Here is a 12,399-nt window from a genome sequence, read left to right on the forward strand (position 1 = left end):
GTAGTTGAGAACAGGTGCTTCTCGTGTACAGATGCATCCAAGCCAGGCAAACATGTTTGCCATAAATTTGGTGGGTAGCTAACTGAAGTTGTTGCACAGGTGTGTCAGCATAGCCACCAGTAGGCAATACGACACATATCAGATAGCAGTAAGGTTAAAAGATGATGATTGGACCTGCAGGTGTTATGGAAGGCTGGATGTGACATGTTTTGTTAAGCATGTTGGTACGGCTGTCATTTCGCTTTGACTGTATGACTTCATGTTGACTTCTGTGACATCTTTGATGTTGGGATTTTTTGCTGATGCTATGGATGTTTTTGCTAGTTGGTTATCTTTGAGTATGCTGATAATGTGGTCATGTGGGTTGGTAGGAGATACAGCAGTTTCGTGAAGGGATGAAGTAAGGATCTACTTGCTGTGGTTCAGTGTTAACACATCACTTGCATCTTGTAGCCGTGTAGGACTAAGCAACTGTGCAAGTTGTAGATATGTTCAACATAACTGTATGCGAACAATGGTGGTGTAGATATCGTTGATATTGGCAGGGGTGAAGTGTTTTATGCAGAGAGTGTAGTGTGTGATGTGGTAGTGTGTATATGCACAGCATATGTACATTGTTGTACAATGCAGGTGGAGATGTTGATGAAGTGAGATGGGAAGAATGTGAAATATTTCATACAAGAACAAGACGAGTATGGTCTTGTCATTTACAAGGCTGTAGTTAACCTTTCTGAATAAGGGGAACACAATCAACATTGAAAGAATCTATGTCAGTAATTTGATGCATAAAAAGTCATTTGAAAAATATTCTAGGGGGGGCAGCTGCCTTTAGAAATAAGAGTAAAACAGTGAAAATCAAAAAATAATTTCAGGTGACAGCTACCTTGTACAGTTTCAGGTTGTATATTGGTAGTTCAATTTAAACAAATGTTATTTTTTGGCAGATTTTGTGTGAAGATTCTGAAGTATTTTAAGTGTGATAGTTTGGGAGTAGTATGTCCTTACACATGTGTTCTGCCAATTGACTTAAAATATTTTGACCCCAAAAGAGACTTGGGAAAAAACAGTTTCTAAAAAATGGTTTTATTTTTGTATGTTGTTCATTGTATACATAAACCATTTGCTTGTCTTGGCTTTTCGTCTTGCAACTCAAACCTACTTAAAAACCCATAACGTAAACCTTTATTGTTGGAGCCCTGGGATAGTGGTTAGGGAAGCAGTACAAGGGAGGGAGAGCCATTTGTTGAGCTTAGTGGGACTGAGAACGTGCCGACGAACCGCGAAAGACAACACAGGGATCACAGATGGGGATACTGGTGCTAAACGTTATCATCGGTTAACGGACATTAAAATACAGTCAGTTGGGTTGGCTTTTTTTAAAATATGCTTTCGGTAAATGAGGGAAATTCACTGAAACAAACTAAGAAATTAAACTGGTTACTTCCGTGGGATGGGTTTGATGTTTTGAAAGTCACATATGTATGTGTACCATTTCATGAGATCCCAGTCTTTCAGATTTTGTTGCACTGTCAGATTTATGGAGTTATTCCTTTTATAAAGATTTGTCTTTCAATAGTGATTCTGTGATGAATACTTCGTTTGTTTAATACATATTTTGTCAAAATAATCACTTTAAAAGCATTAATTTAAATCCTTTTACTGATAAACTTTTGGAAATCAAATCGATAATCTTCAGCTCAAAGTTTTCCTAGGAACATTCAAATTGCTAATTCGTAAATATTTTATTTGATAAAAACATTGTAACCCTAAGTGTTTGATGCTAGGGGACTGAGTTTATCATTTTACCCAGAACATTCGCTTTAGCCCCATATTCCATTTTCTGAACAGAGGTCCACAATCCTTGTGTCTCATCTTTGACGATGCTTTCGAAGTTTCTGTCTGTCTTTCTTGCTTGTCTTTGGTAAAGTGAGAGTTCTGATGTGGTGTTTGAAATGTGATAGACTGTTTGAAGTGGATATGCTTGATAACTATCTATCATAATAGAAACTGGATGAGCCAGGCTGCGTGTTGTGATAGTTGTGGAGAGAAAGATAGCATGCGGAACAATACTTACAGCGGGAAGTAAATATATAATCTACAGATAAATATGTTTGTGCAGGAGGTAAATACATTGAGTACAATATTCTTCATATATTTGGATTTTATTACATTTCATATTTATATAAATTTGTTGTGATTTTCTAACAACTGAAATGTGAAGATATTTTCTGAAAAGTAAATATAGTCAATTGAAAGTAGTTATACTTTGCTAGCAAATTATTCTGTAAATACGAGGATGATTTTACAGTATTTTCCCAACAATTTGGATATTTTTGTGCCATGGAATAATGTATATTGTCACTTGCATTTTAATGTGAACATTTCTTGATCATTCGCTTTCCTTGTACAAGACAACTTTGTTTAGAAACAACCAAAAACTGGTTGATACAAAAACCGCCTGTCATTTCAAGAGAATGTCGGACAAGTGTGTTGACACAGTTTAGAGATGGCAAGTTGTTCATTTTACAGCTTGGTATAGTTCTTTTTCCTTTACTTGACAGTTGTATGACTATCTAGATCAACACAGCACTATTGCAGTAAAATATAAAGCTATTATCCATATATTGTGTCAGTTTTCTTCAGTCATATTTGAAGAAATGCCTACGAAATAATGCCCTTTAGCTATGGATGGATTTGTGTTTTTAATTTTTGTAACATGTGAAACTTTTTTGTAGGAAACCACAAAACCCAAACACATTTCTCAGTCCCATATCCTATTAGCTAGGCGTCCCATTACATGAATTAATGTAATATGTTACATTTGTAAAAGGATACATGACATTTTGTCAATTAAGAACTAGTCATCACAATTAGTCATTAGGAAAGCAGTATTAAATATTACAGTGATGAGTATGTTGGCTCCATAATGGATGGGATTTGACATGACACTTAGAACAGAACACGCTTCTCTGTCCAGATTTTAATGACCAGCAGATTTCAGCATCTCTCGGTGGACATGCCTCAGGTATTGGAGGCCAATTAGGTTGCCCAGAATTAATTGTTGTCAGAAACATTGACATGTGTCACCGTTTTGATTGTGGGTGATGATAATCAGAAAGATTTGCTGGAATATTGGAGCCCTTTGTTCAGTTAATAGTAGAGAGATATCTTTGGTTCTATTTGATTCTGTTGTGATTTCATGAGCTGGTGATTTAATTCTATTTGGATAATTTCAATTTCGAAAAAGTAATTCAGAGATCTTTCATAAATTACCTAGAAACATTTTAGCTCTCAAATATACATTTTTCAGTAACAACGCCTCTGATAAACAGTGTTGAAATTTGAAATTAAATTGAATTAGTAATTTACATTTGTGCCTTGGTGACATTTTTAAGTGTTATCTTTTGTAACATTATCATGTACAAGCATTTTCTTTTTTGTTCAATTTTATGGGTTTTTAGTTGTTTTGAGGGTTTTTTTAAGCAAGATTTATAGCCTGCATGTCTATCTGGTCCTTTTTTGTAAGGGTATTTTGTACTGTATAATTTTATATTAACATCATTGAGAGGCATTTAATTAAATTCATTTGAATCATCTTTATGATGCTTGATACAAAGTAGTCATTATAAGAGTTTGGGTCACAGTCTTCATATTAGAATCTGACAATTTATAAAGAAAATATGTGCTATTGATACAGAGTTATATTCATAAGAGATAGATCATTTCCAGAACCCGAGAAGACTTTTGTTGTGTTATGGAGAAGTTTATCAATGAAAATAGAAAATGTTCCTGATTATGCCAGACTCCCTAAGGATGACCCAGTTGGCTGATCTCCTAATTGGAAAGTCTAATCAAGGGATGATTATACAAGATGTCACATCACCACATAAGGGGTCACAGTGGGAGACTACCTAAAGGGATCAGTCATTATACAGAGATCTGCAATTATTGTACATATGGTATAACAAGTTTATCACATATCAAGTTGAAATTAGGCTAGTGGTTGGGTGCTTTTAGGAATTTTTGTAGTGTAATTGATAACATGAGTAACAGTTTTGGGGAATGAATGTATTTTTGGGTATGTGGTTTTGAGAAAGTGATGCAAAACTGTCTCTGAAAGTTAGCTGTACTTAAAATTCTTTGACTCTCAGCATAAGTTGATTGCACTAAGTGGGTTTAAAAAGAGTTAAATGGTCAGTTTGTTGCATCTCACCCTCCTAAAGGATATAGGAATGACTTTAACAGTTGGACATTTTTTTTGCTGCATTTAATATCCGTTTCAAAAAAGAAACCATTTTATGCCTCTTGAGACTGATTTTAATGAGGTAGAAATGCTAAAGGTTTAATTAAAATTCAAATAAAGTTAAGGCTCTTTCAGACATTGGCTTCTTGGTTTGTGATTTTGCCTAGGTATGAACTGATTTCTTCTGTATTATCATCGTCCAGGATACCAATCCTAATTCCAGGAATTGGATTCCAGTGATGAGAGCTAATCAGGGTTTTCATCCCACAAATTCAATTTACATGATTTCACTTAGGCAGCACAAGATATATCTGTATTTTGCATATGGTTTCTAATCAGCTAGTCATTCCTGGTTTTAATCAGTGTCATAAATGAATGGGATATGTTGTCGCTATCAGTGTCGTAAATGAATGGGATATGTTGTCGCTATTGGCAGAAGATATGACATGTTCAAATTAAGGGAAACACAATCCCCTTTTAACTAGCCATAATGAATTCCAATCTATTCATACCTGTTATTTTGAATTTTCAATTTGAGTCATCTTCAATGCAATAGCCTCAGAAAAAAATGAATGGAATTTTGTTTTTTGTTGGGGTAAATATTTCTTTATGGATCTTTGACAAATGTATAATATATGCATTATAAGGTCATATTAGTGTATTTTGAGAAGACATATTATCAGATTTTTTTGTGAAATGTTATGGATTTTAAGGTTTATATGTGATAGGATGTGTTGATTATTTACAGACCGCCATATAGCTGGAATATTGCTGAGTGTGGTGTAAAAACTAAACTTACTCACTCATGTTTGATTAGGTGTTCGAGCATAGGATTATAAGAGCCTTGGTAGAGCTTTAAAGGAATTATTGAAACTTGTTTAAAGCAATGTTAGACTGACAGTCTGTTTGTGTGCTGCTCAGAGTAACTGTTCCCCATTGGAAATGTGGTTTCAGTTTTATCTGATAGAAAATGTGTTTGATTGCAAAAGAGACAATTAATCTTCATATACACTGTAGTTCGAATTGAAATAGATGGAGTGGGAGGCCCTGTTTCACCATCAAAGATCCAATCTCACCAAATTAGCCAATTTAAGTTTTTTAAAGAGAAACAAATATCTTAAATGATTGAAAATTCAATTTCTTAAGCTTGCCTTTCCATCATTGTGTCATTTATTGCTCTTTGATGTCTTGAGATGGTCCCTGGCTCATCCGTTCTCCTCCCCTTTTACCCAGCATTGCTTGTGACTTCATAATTAATTTTCCTCTACATACAGCCAATTACCTTTTTTTCCACACAAAGAAAGCCAAGGAACGTTTTGTGTTTTTAGCCCAGTCTTTTTTTAAAAAAAGATGATTACTACTGTTCTGTAAAGGGAAGGTATGAAACAGTTTAAAATTTTGAACCAAAACCCTCCAAAGAATAAATGTCATATTCAGTGTTGTTAAAAACTGAGCTATTCCTTTCTCCTCCCCATTTCTCAGAACAAAGAAGCAAACCAACAAATGAGGATGCTAATTAACCCAATTGTTTGATGAGGTTGCTAATAGGGGCTGCATGTTGTAATGAGGGCTGTCTGCCCTTGATAGGGGTCTTCAATCTAGTCATGTGTAAGGGGACACCCCTATTAGGGCCTTTGAACAGGAAGGGTTGTGTGGAAGAGCTGTTATAAGGACTGTTACAAGGCGATTAAAGAAAATATTAGGGCAGGGAATGGAGCATTGTTGAGCTGCGTTGTTGGGAATGATGCTATCAGGGAAAGGAAGCAATTTTCAAGGAAGCAGGATATACGATTTTGACCTGTTTGCTCTGGCAAAATGATCCCCTTGTTTGCCTGGCCTGGTACATTTCTCTGTGGTAAAACGGTACGTTATTTGGGCAAATGTTTCAGGTAACATAATTTACTTAACCAATTGAATTCAGTTGCATATATACTGAACAGCAAAAGAAACATGTTTCCAAAAATGAAATCTCAAAAGTAAGCATTCTTATGTTTTTGATTTAATAACTTGACTGAAAGGCACAGTTGTGTTTCTTTTGCTGTTCAGTATATATGCAACTGAATTCAATTGGTTAAGTAAATTATGTTTCCTGAAATATATAGCGGACATGTTCAGAAGGATCCCTTTTCAAGTATTGCAGGTATTTGACGGAGTTTATGTAGATTTGTATTTGCTGGTTGGGTTGTTGAGTGAATGAATTTACAGAATGCTTTATTTTTCTGTTGCAGGTGTATTCCCCAAGCCCTGATGATTTCCATCAGGACTCACCCCGCTATCAAGGCACGGGGACCTCACCTAAACCTATGTCCTATTCAGACTACTTCATTGGTAAGACTTGTTCCTGTTGTAGTTACAGTGTCAGTTTTCGTAGTGTCAGTTTTTCGGATATTTTCAACCCATGAGACTATAATTTCAATGCAATACACCCTTCACACTTATGTCTTGAATTTAAATGAAACATATTATCATCATTCAGAATCTCAGATAACATTTCTTGTTCTGTTGTGTATCACTTTGCAGGCACACAGATATGAGTGAAAATTATATGCTAATTTTGATATACAAATTAACTCTAAATATTAGTTTCTCTGTTAGAAAGATGTGGTCTTGACTGTTGTTTTAACATTGTAATTCGATTTTTACAAGTTTTTCATAAGCATGTATTCTGTGTGGTACAAAAGGACTTAAAAATATATATCCATAAGTAGTTTGTTGGGAAGCATTACATTTTTGTGAGTGTGCTTTGCAAATCATCATTATTTAGCTTTGGGAAACTAGTTGTATTGTAAGTAGTATTGTGTTCTGACATAGTAATTGAAGCCATTTCTTCCTGAACACAGGACATAGTTAGTCCTCGTAACTGCATTCTTAACATAATACAGTACGTTAGAATAGTGTCATTTTGCCAATATCGTCTTGAAAACTAATTTCCTTTGAAAAAACTTCTCTGATGATCAGTGCTGAAACTAACATTGCACAATCTTTAAGCAACAAACAAGTAATGTTGAGCTTCGCGAGACTGCGTCTGATTACAGTTGCAGTCACAGCCAATAGTTCATCAGGTCGCAGAATATGTTTCTGCCATTAGGGAGCTAGAGTGTACAGAGAACTGGGAATATTTTTAACTCTTGTGGAATATACCACGTGTTTAAGCGTCCTCTTTCGTTACAGCGCTGTGCAAATTGCCAGTTAGAGAGTATGTTTAATACATTTTCGGTTTTCACAAACCACCAATGGTGCGCTGGTCCTGCCAGGACACACCTTTGTCAAATTAATATGTAGCGATTTGGTTGTGCAGTTTTCCTTAGGAAATATTCAGCTTGGGAAACCCATTGTGGTAATTTAGGGGAACTCTATGGTTCAATAGGATTTTGTTTTGCTATTTCAAAAACATGAACAGTTCTCTGTTGCTGTTTGAACTGTAATTTACCAGACCTGATTTGGCTGATTATATGTTTGATAAGAATCTGTTGCTGGAAATTGCCTTCCATATTTATTTTGTCCATATTTATGGCTGACTGATAGAATTTCGTAATTGAATGTTTTGAATAATTGACATCTTTTTAAGTCAGTATTCAACAGCTGTTTTAATTTAAATGTTCCACAATGATAATTATAATAATTTGATAGAAACCAAATGTACATTAATGTTGAAAATATTATTTTAACGAGTATCATTTAGAAGTATTATCTTCAAGGAGTTGATTACCAATGAATGTAAATTTGAACTAAACTGAACAGCAAAAGAATAAGAAACTCTGACATTATGTCAAACTTTTAAATAGAGGCAAAAGCCTTACTTTTATGAGATTGAATTTTTTTGGACAGTTTTGTTGTTTTTATGTTCAGTATATCAAGGGCAAAAGAAAGGGACATGCTGTTATTTTAAGATTATACAGATTTTAACACTCTTGTTGTAAGGGGCGTCTAATGGCATTGGTAGTCAGGCTCTCTGACCTGGCTGACATGTCATCGTATCCCATTTGTGTAAATCGATGCTCATGCTCTTGATCACTGGATTGCCTGGTCCAGACCCTATTATATAAAGGCTGCCACCATATAGGTGGACTCTTTATGAGTGTGATGTAAGACACCAAACATTTGTAATATTCCCAAGGGAGCTGAGAATGAAAAATTAATGACTGGACAAATACCATTATTTAAAAAAGCTTGGGCTTACATGTGATTGCTTCTTGCACGGAAAAATTGGCTTACTACAGGCTTTCAGTTAGTACTGTGCGTTTTTTAATTGTTCTTTGTTAGTGTTGTGTGTTTCTTTTTGTATAGACACATGATGGTCCCGGGGAAGAATAGGCCTTCAGCAACCCATGCTTGTCATAAAATGCAACTATGCTTGTCGTAAGAGGCGACTAACGGGATTGGGTGGTCAGGCTCACTGACTTGATTGACACCTATCATCAGTTCCCAATTGCGTAGATCGATGCTCATGTTGTTGGTCACTGGATTGTCTGGTCCAGACTCGATTATTTACAGACTGCCGCCATGTAGCTGGAATGTTGCTGAGTGCGGCGTAAAATTGAACTCACTCAATCACTCACTCTTTTTATATGACAGTTTTTAACGATGATGTTTCATTTCAGAACCTCAGTCACATAGTTCAGGAGACCCCTGGTCTTCCAGTAACCCGATGCCTTCATCTTCCTACCAAGCTTCCATCACAAGTGGTTCACATTATTCACAAAACTCCCCTTATACCAGTATGCACCATCCACATGAAACAGTAAGTGTCTTATCCACCATGAATGAACCTTTTGTTGTGGGTATTCGAACGAAAGGAAATTTGATTTGCTTTCATATGAATACCCACTTGTTTGATAAACCCTTTGTTGTGGATATTCAAACAAGAGGAAATCGGATTTGTTTAATACCATCTTGTTTGAAGAGCCGTTTGTTGTGGGTATTCAAGCAATGGAAAATTTAATTTGCTTTCATATGAATGCCCACTTGTATGAAGAATCCTTCCTTGTCAGACTGTGAAGATCTGGGTTAGAATTGATCTAAGAGGATCAGATGGTCAGGCACTTGACCTGGTTGAAACATTTTATCTCCCAATTGCATAGATTGATGCCCGTGATGCTGATCACTGGATTGTCTGTTCTGGACTTGATAATTTACAGACTGCCGCCATATAGCTAGAATATAACTCAGTGCGATTTTAAACAACCAACCAGCCTTGTGTGTATTCTAAGGAATATGCATTTGTATGAATGCCCATTTGTTGAAACACCTCATTGATTTGTTTTGTAGTAGATATCTATTATTTAGATTGGTTTATGAAAATTATGATGCTGAAATTTAATGAAAGGTTATTGAAATATGTTTTTATATTTGTGAAGTAGTAATGAATGGGAAACATTTGTCAAAAATTGGGATAAATTTGGACCCAGAGACGAAATTCATGTTGGAGAATTAGAGAAAAATGTGATCTTGAGATTAGGATATGAATCCCTTTAAGTTTAGATAATTTCCCATAGTTTCACCCCTTCACTGGGAGTGATTCATTCATCTAAGGTCTGTATCAGCACAAGTAGTTGTAGGGAAACAGCAGATGGATTTCTTCATTGCAAGCTGTTGACAGGGAAATAGTGCAGCTGCCATGTGGGTTATGTCACTATATCATGAACGCAGACAGCCAAAACTGATTCCCAACCAAATCTTTGGCACTTGTATATACTTATCTTTTTTCCTCTTCAGAAACATATTTCGAAATCATATTGTTAGATAGGCACTGAAATAGTGTCATGAGAGATTTTTTGCTCTGATGAATTACATGCTGTTTTGGCAGGAAATATTTATCCCACTATTCTAAGATAATTTTGCCATGTTCATGAATTATCAAATATAATCGTATTGTTAAATTGCGTATGATTTAACTAATATGACAGTAAATATAAGTTAATTGTACCAAAAATATTTGAAAAATATAAATCAAGAAGAAATAATTACAAAATGCTGCAGTAATTATTGAGTCTACTTTTTGAATGTTGGACACAATACCACATGTTAGCTATTCTGGTGAGAAATATTTACATGAGTATGGTCTTAATCATAATATACTATCTTGTCCCCCCCAATTTTTTTCTGAAATATTCCCAACCACATGGCCAAGTTTAGTGGTTAGATTTTGGGCTAAGATATATCCCAGATGGCTCGGCTCTCTCGGTAAGCCATTACAAGCGATGACCTCTGAGCTTCTCTGTAATTTGCCTTGCAAACATCCGGTCCAATCGCAGTTATCTGCCCTTCATGTAACTCTTCAATTTACGTAGAGACAAGTCCAGAAAGTGTATATTTATATACAGAGAAACTATGTAGAAACATTTTATGTAACTGGCAATTTTGTGGTACTTTATTTTGGGGTTTGATTAAACATGGTAGACATCGGATGATTTTACACCTAAACTGAGTTCATTGGGACCTTAATTTCAGAGCAATGTCGTTTCAAACTGACTTTAACAGATATTTTTTTTAGACAAATAAGATTTACTCCGAACATCAACAATTTTCAAGGAACTTTGTTTGAAACTAAACGTTTCCAGCTATTAGTCTGTGAAATCCATTTATGTAAAACCACTTAATTAGTTATTGCTATGCTCAAATGAATTGTGATTATTTTTATATACTGATTATTTTTTATTGGTTTTTTTGTTTTTTTTAATTTTAATGTCCAGACTTGTTCAAATGTTTTGTAAATGTTTTTGTTGAATCCTTGATAAGCATCATGATCATAGAATCATGATAAACATTTGAAATAACTATCGTGACTATGTTTTTACTATATACCGCATGTATTGGATGGAGCCTGAAAAGTGATTCTGTTTCCAGGGCTACCATCCTGTGTCACCCAATCAGGAATCTCTCATGTCGTCCGGTCTTCCCCCAATGTCCACGTTCCGAGGTGGACCTGCTATGCCCAACACTTCCACTGCATATTCTACAACATCGTCGTCCGTCAATGGATCTGAGATGATGTCGAATCGGCCGCAGGGCGGTTCACAGACTGGTGATGCACTAGGCAAAGCATTAGCGTCAGTAAGTATCAAGGATATGTTGATGTGGTTCATGCTCTATGCAACATTTATTCGTGGTCTGTACATTTGTGCACACAACATTCCTCCATCACTGCCTCCATCACAAAAGCAGTAGCCTAGTGGTTAAAGTGTATATTAGTCATGGGTTTGATTCTCCACATGGGTACAATGGGTTCAGCCTTTTTCTGATGTCTCCACTGTAGAATATTGCTAAAAGAGACATCAAAACACACCCCAGTGTCTCAAAGGAGAAATGTTTTATGCTAGTTCTAACCAACCAATCAGGTGCATGGGAAAACCAATGAGAACTCAGACTAATGATTTAGACACATGGAAGACAATGTATGTGACAGGTGTGTGGTTCGCTGGTCTGCCCTCAAAACTTTCTCAAAACAAACGCAAGTCTGAGTTTCAACTCATATTTGAGAAAATGCATTTCACAGAATGAACTGAAAACAGCATAAAACTCAAACTATAGGAGACAGTTTGATGGCTAGAATACTTAAGCTGTTTGGGCTTATATCTTTCAAAAATGCAGTTGAGTTAAAAATTCAGCTGTTTCAAGTTGTGAAACTCAGTTTGAGATTTGAGTAGAAGTTTCTTTCGAGAAACCAGGGACTTTAATCAGGGTTTTATCCCGACCTCATTATCTTAATTAATGTCTTGCTCAAAGTGCAATTATTGTTCGAGTTGCTAGAAGGTTAATAGTCACTTGACTTATCCCACTGGGTACCCATTTACTGCTTGGTGAACAGAGACAATTTTGAAGAATCTCATTTATTTACAACGCGAAATTTGTTTCTCATGGAGAAATTGGCTCAATGAGTATTATTGCGCATCTGTCAGAAAGCAGAATATTTCTTCTGGGCCTAGATTTTTGAAGCTCTCTTAGCGCTAAGATAGTCGTAAGTGCCATACATTAACATTAACTTACGACTATCTTAACGCTAAGAGATCTTAGAAAATCTAGGCCCTGTATCCATTCTTTACATTAATGTCTACTGGACTTGTCTGTTCCACATTAAACCCTCCACCTAGGCAGTTGATAGCCTTGTAGTCCAAGCGTTTACTTGCCACGCCAAAGACCTGGGTTTGATTCCCTAC

The 12,399-nt window shown here is 35.7% G+C and overlaps 1 protein-coding gene across 50 annotated transcripts in view; it reads left to right on the forward strand.

Annotated features, from left to right (window-relative positions):
- Window positions 1–12,399, forward strand: part of LOC137259308 (transcription factor 12-like) — a 148,295-nt gene that overhangs the window by 108,748 nt on the left and 27,148 nt on the right. For all 50 annotated transcript variants that reach the window (XM_067796962.1, XM_067796982.1, XM_067796979.1 and 47 more), the window contains 3 exons: window positions 6,472–6,571; window positions 8,845–8,984; window positions 11,090–11,296. In XM_067796962.1, the coding sequence (XP_067653063.1) occupies window positions 6,472–6,571; window positions 8,845–8,984; window positions 11,090–11,296 (447 nt within the window). The remainder of the gene's footprint in view (window positions 1–6,471; window positions 6,572–8,844; window positions 8,985–11,089; window positions 11,297–12,399) is intronic.

The sequence above is a fragment of the Haliotis asinina genome, chromosome 13 (genome assembly GCF_037392515.1).
Source record: "Haliotis asinina isolate JCU_RB_2024 chromosome 13, JCU_Hal_asi_v2, whole genome shotgun sequence".
In the NCBI taxonomy this organism is placed as follows: domain Eukaryota; kingdom Metazoa; phylum Mollusca; class Gastropoda; order Lepetellida; family Haliotidae; genus Haliotis; species Haliotis asinina.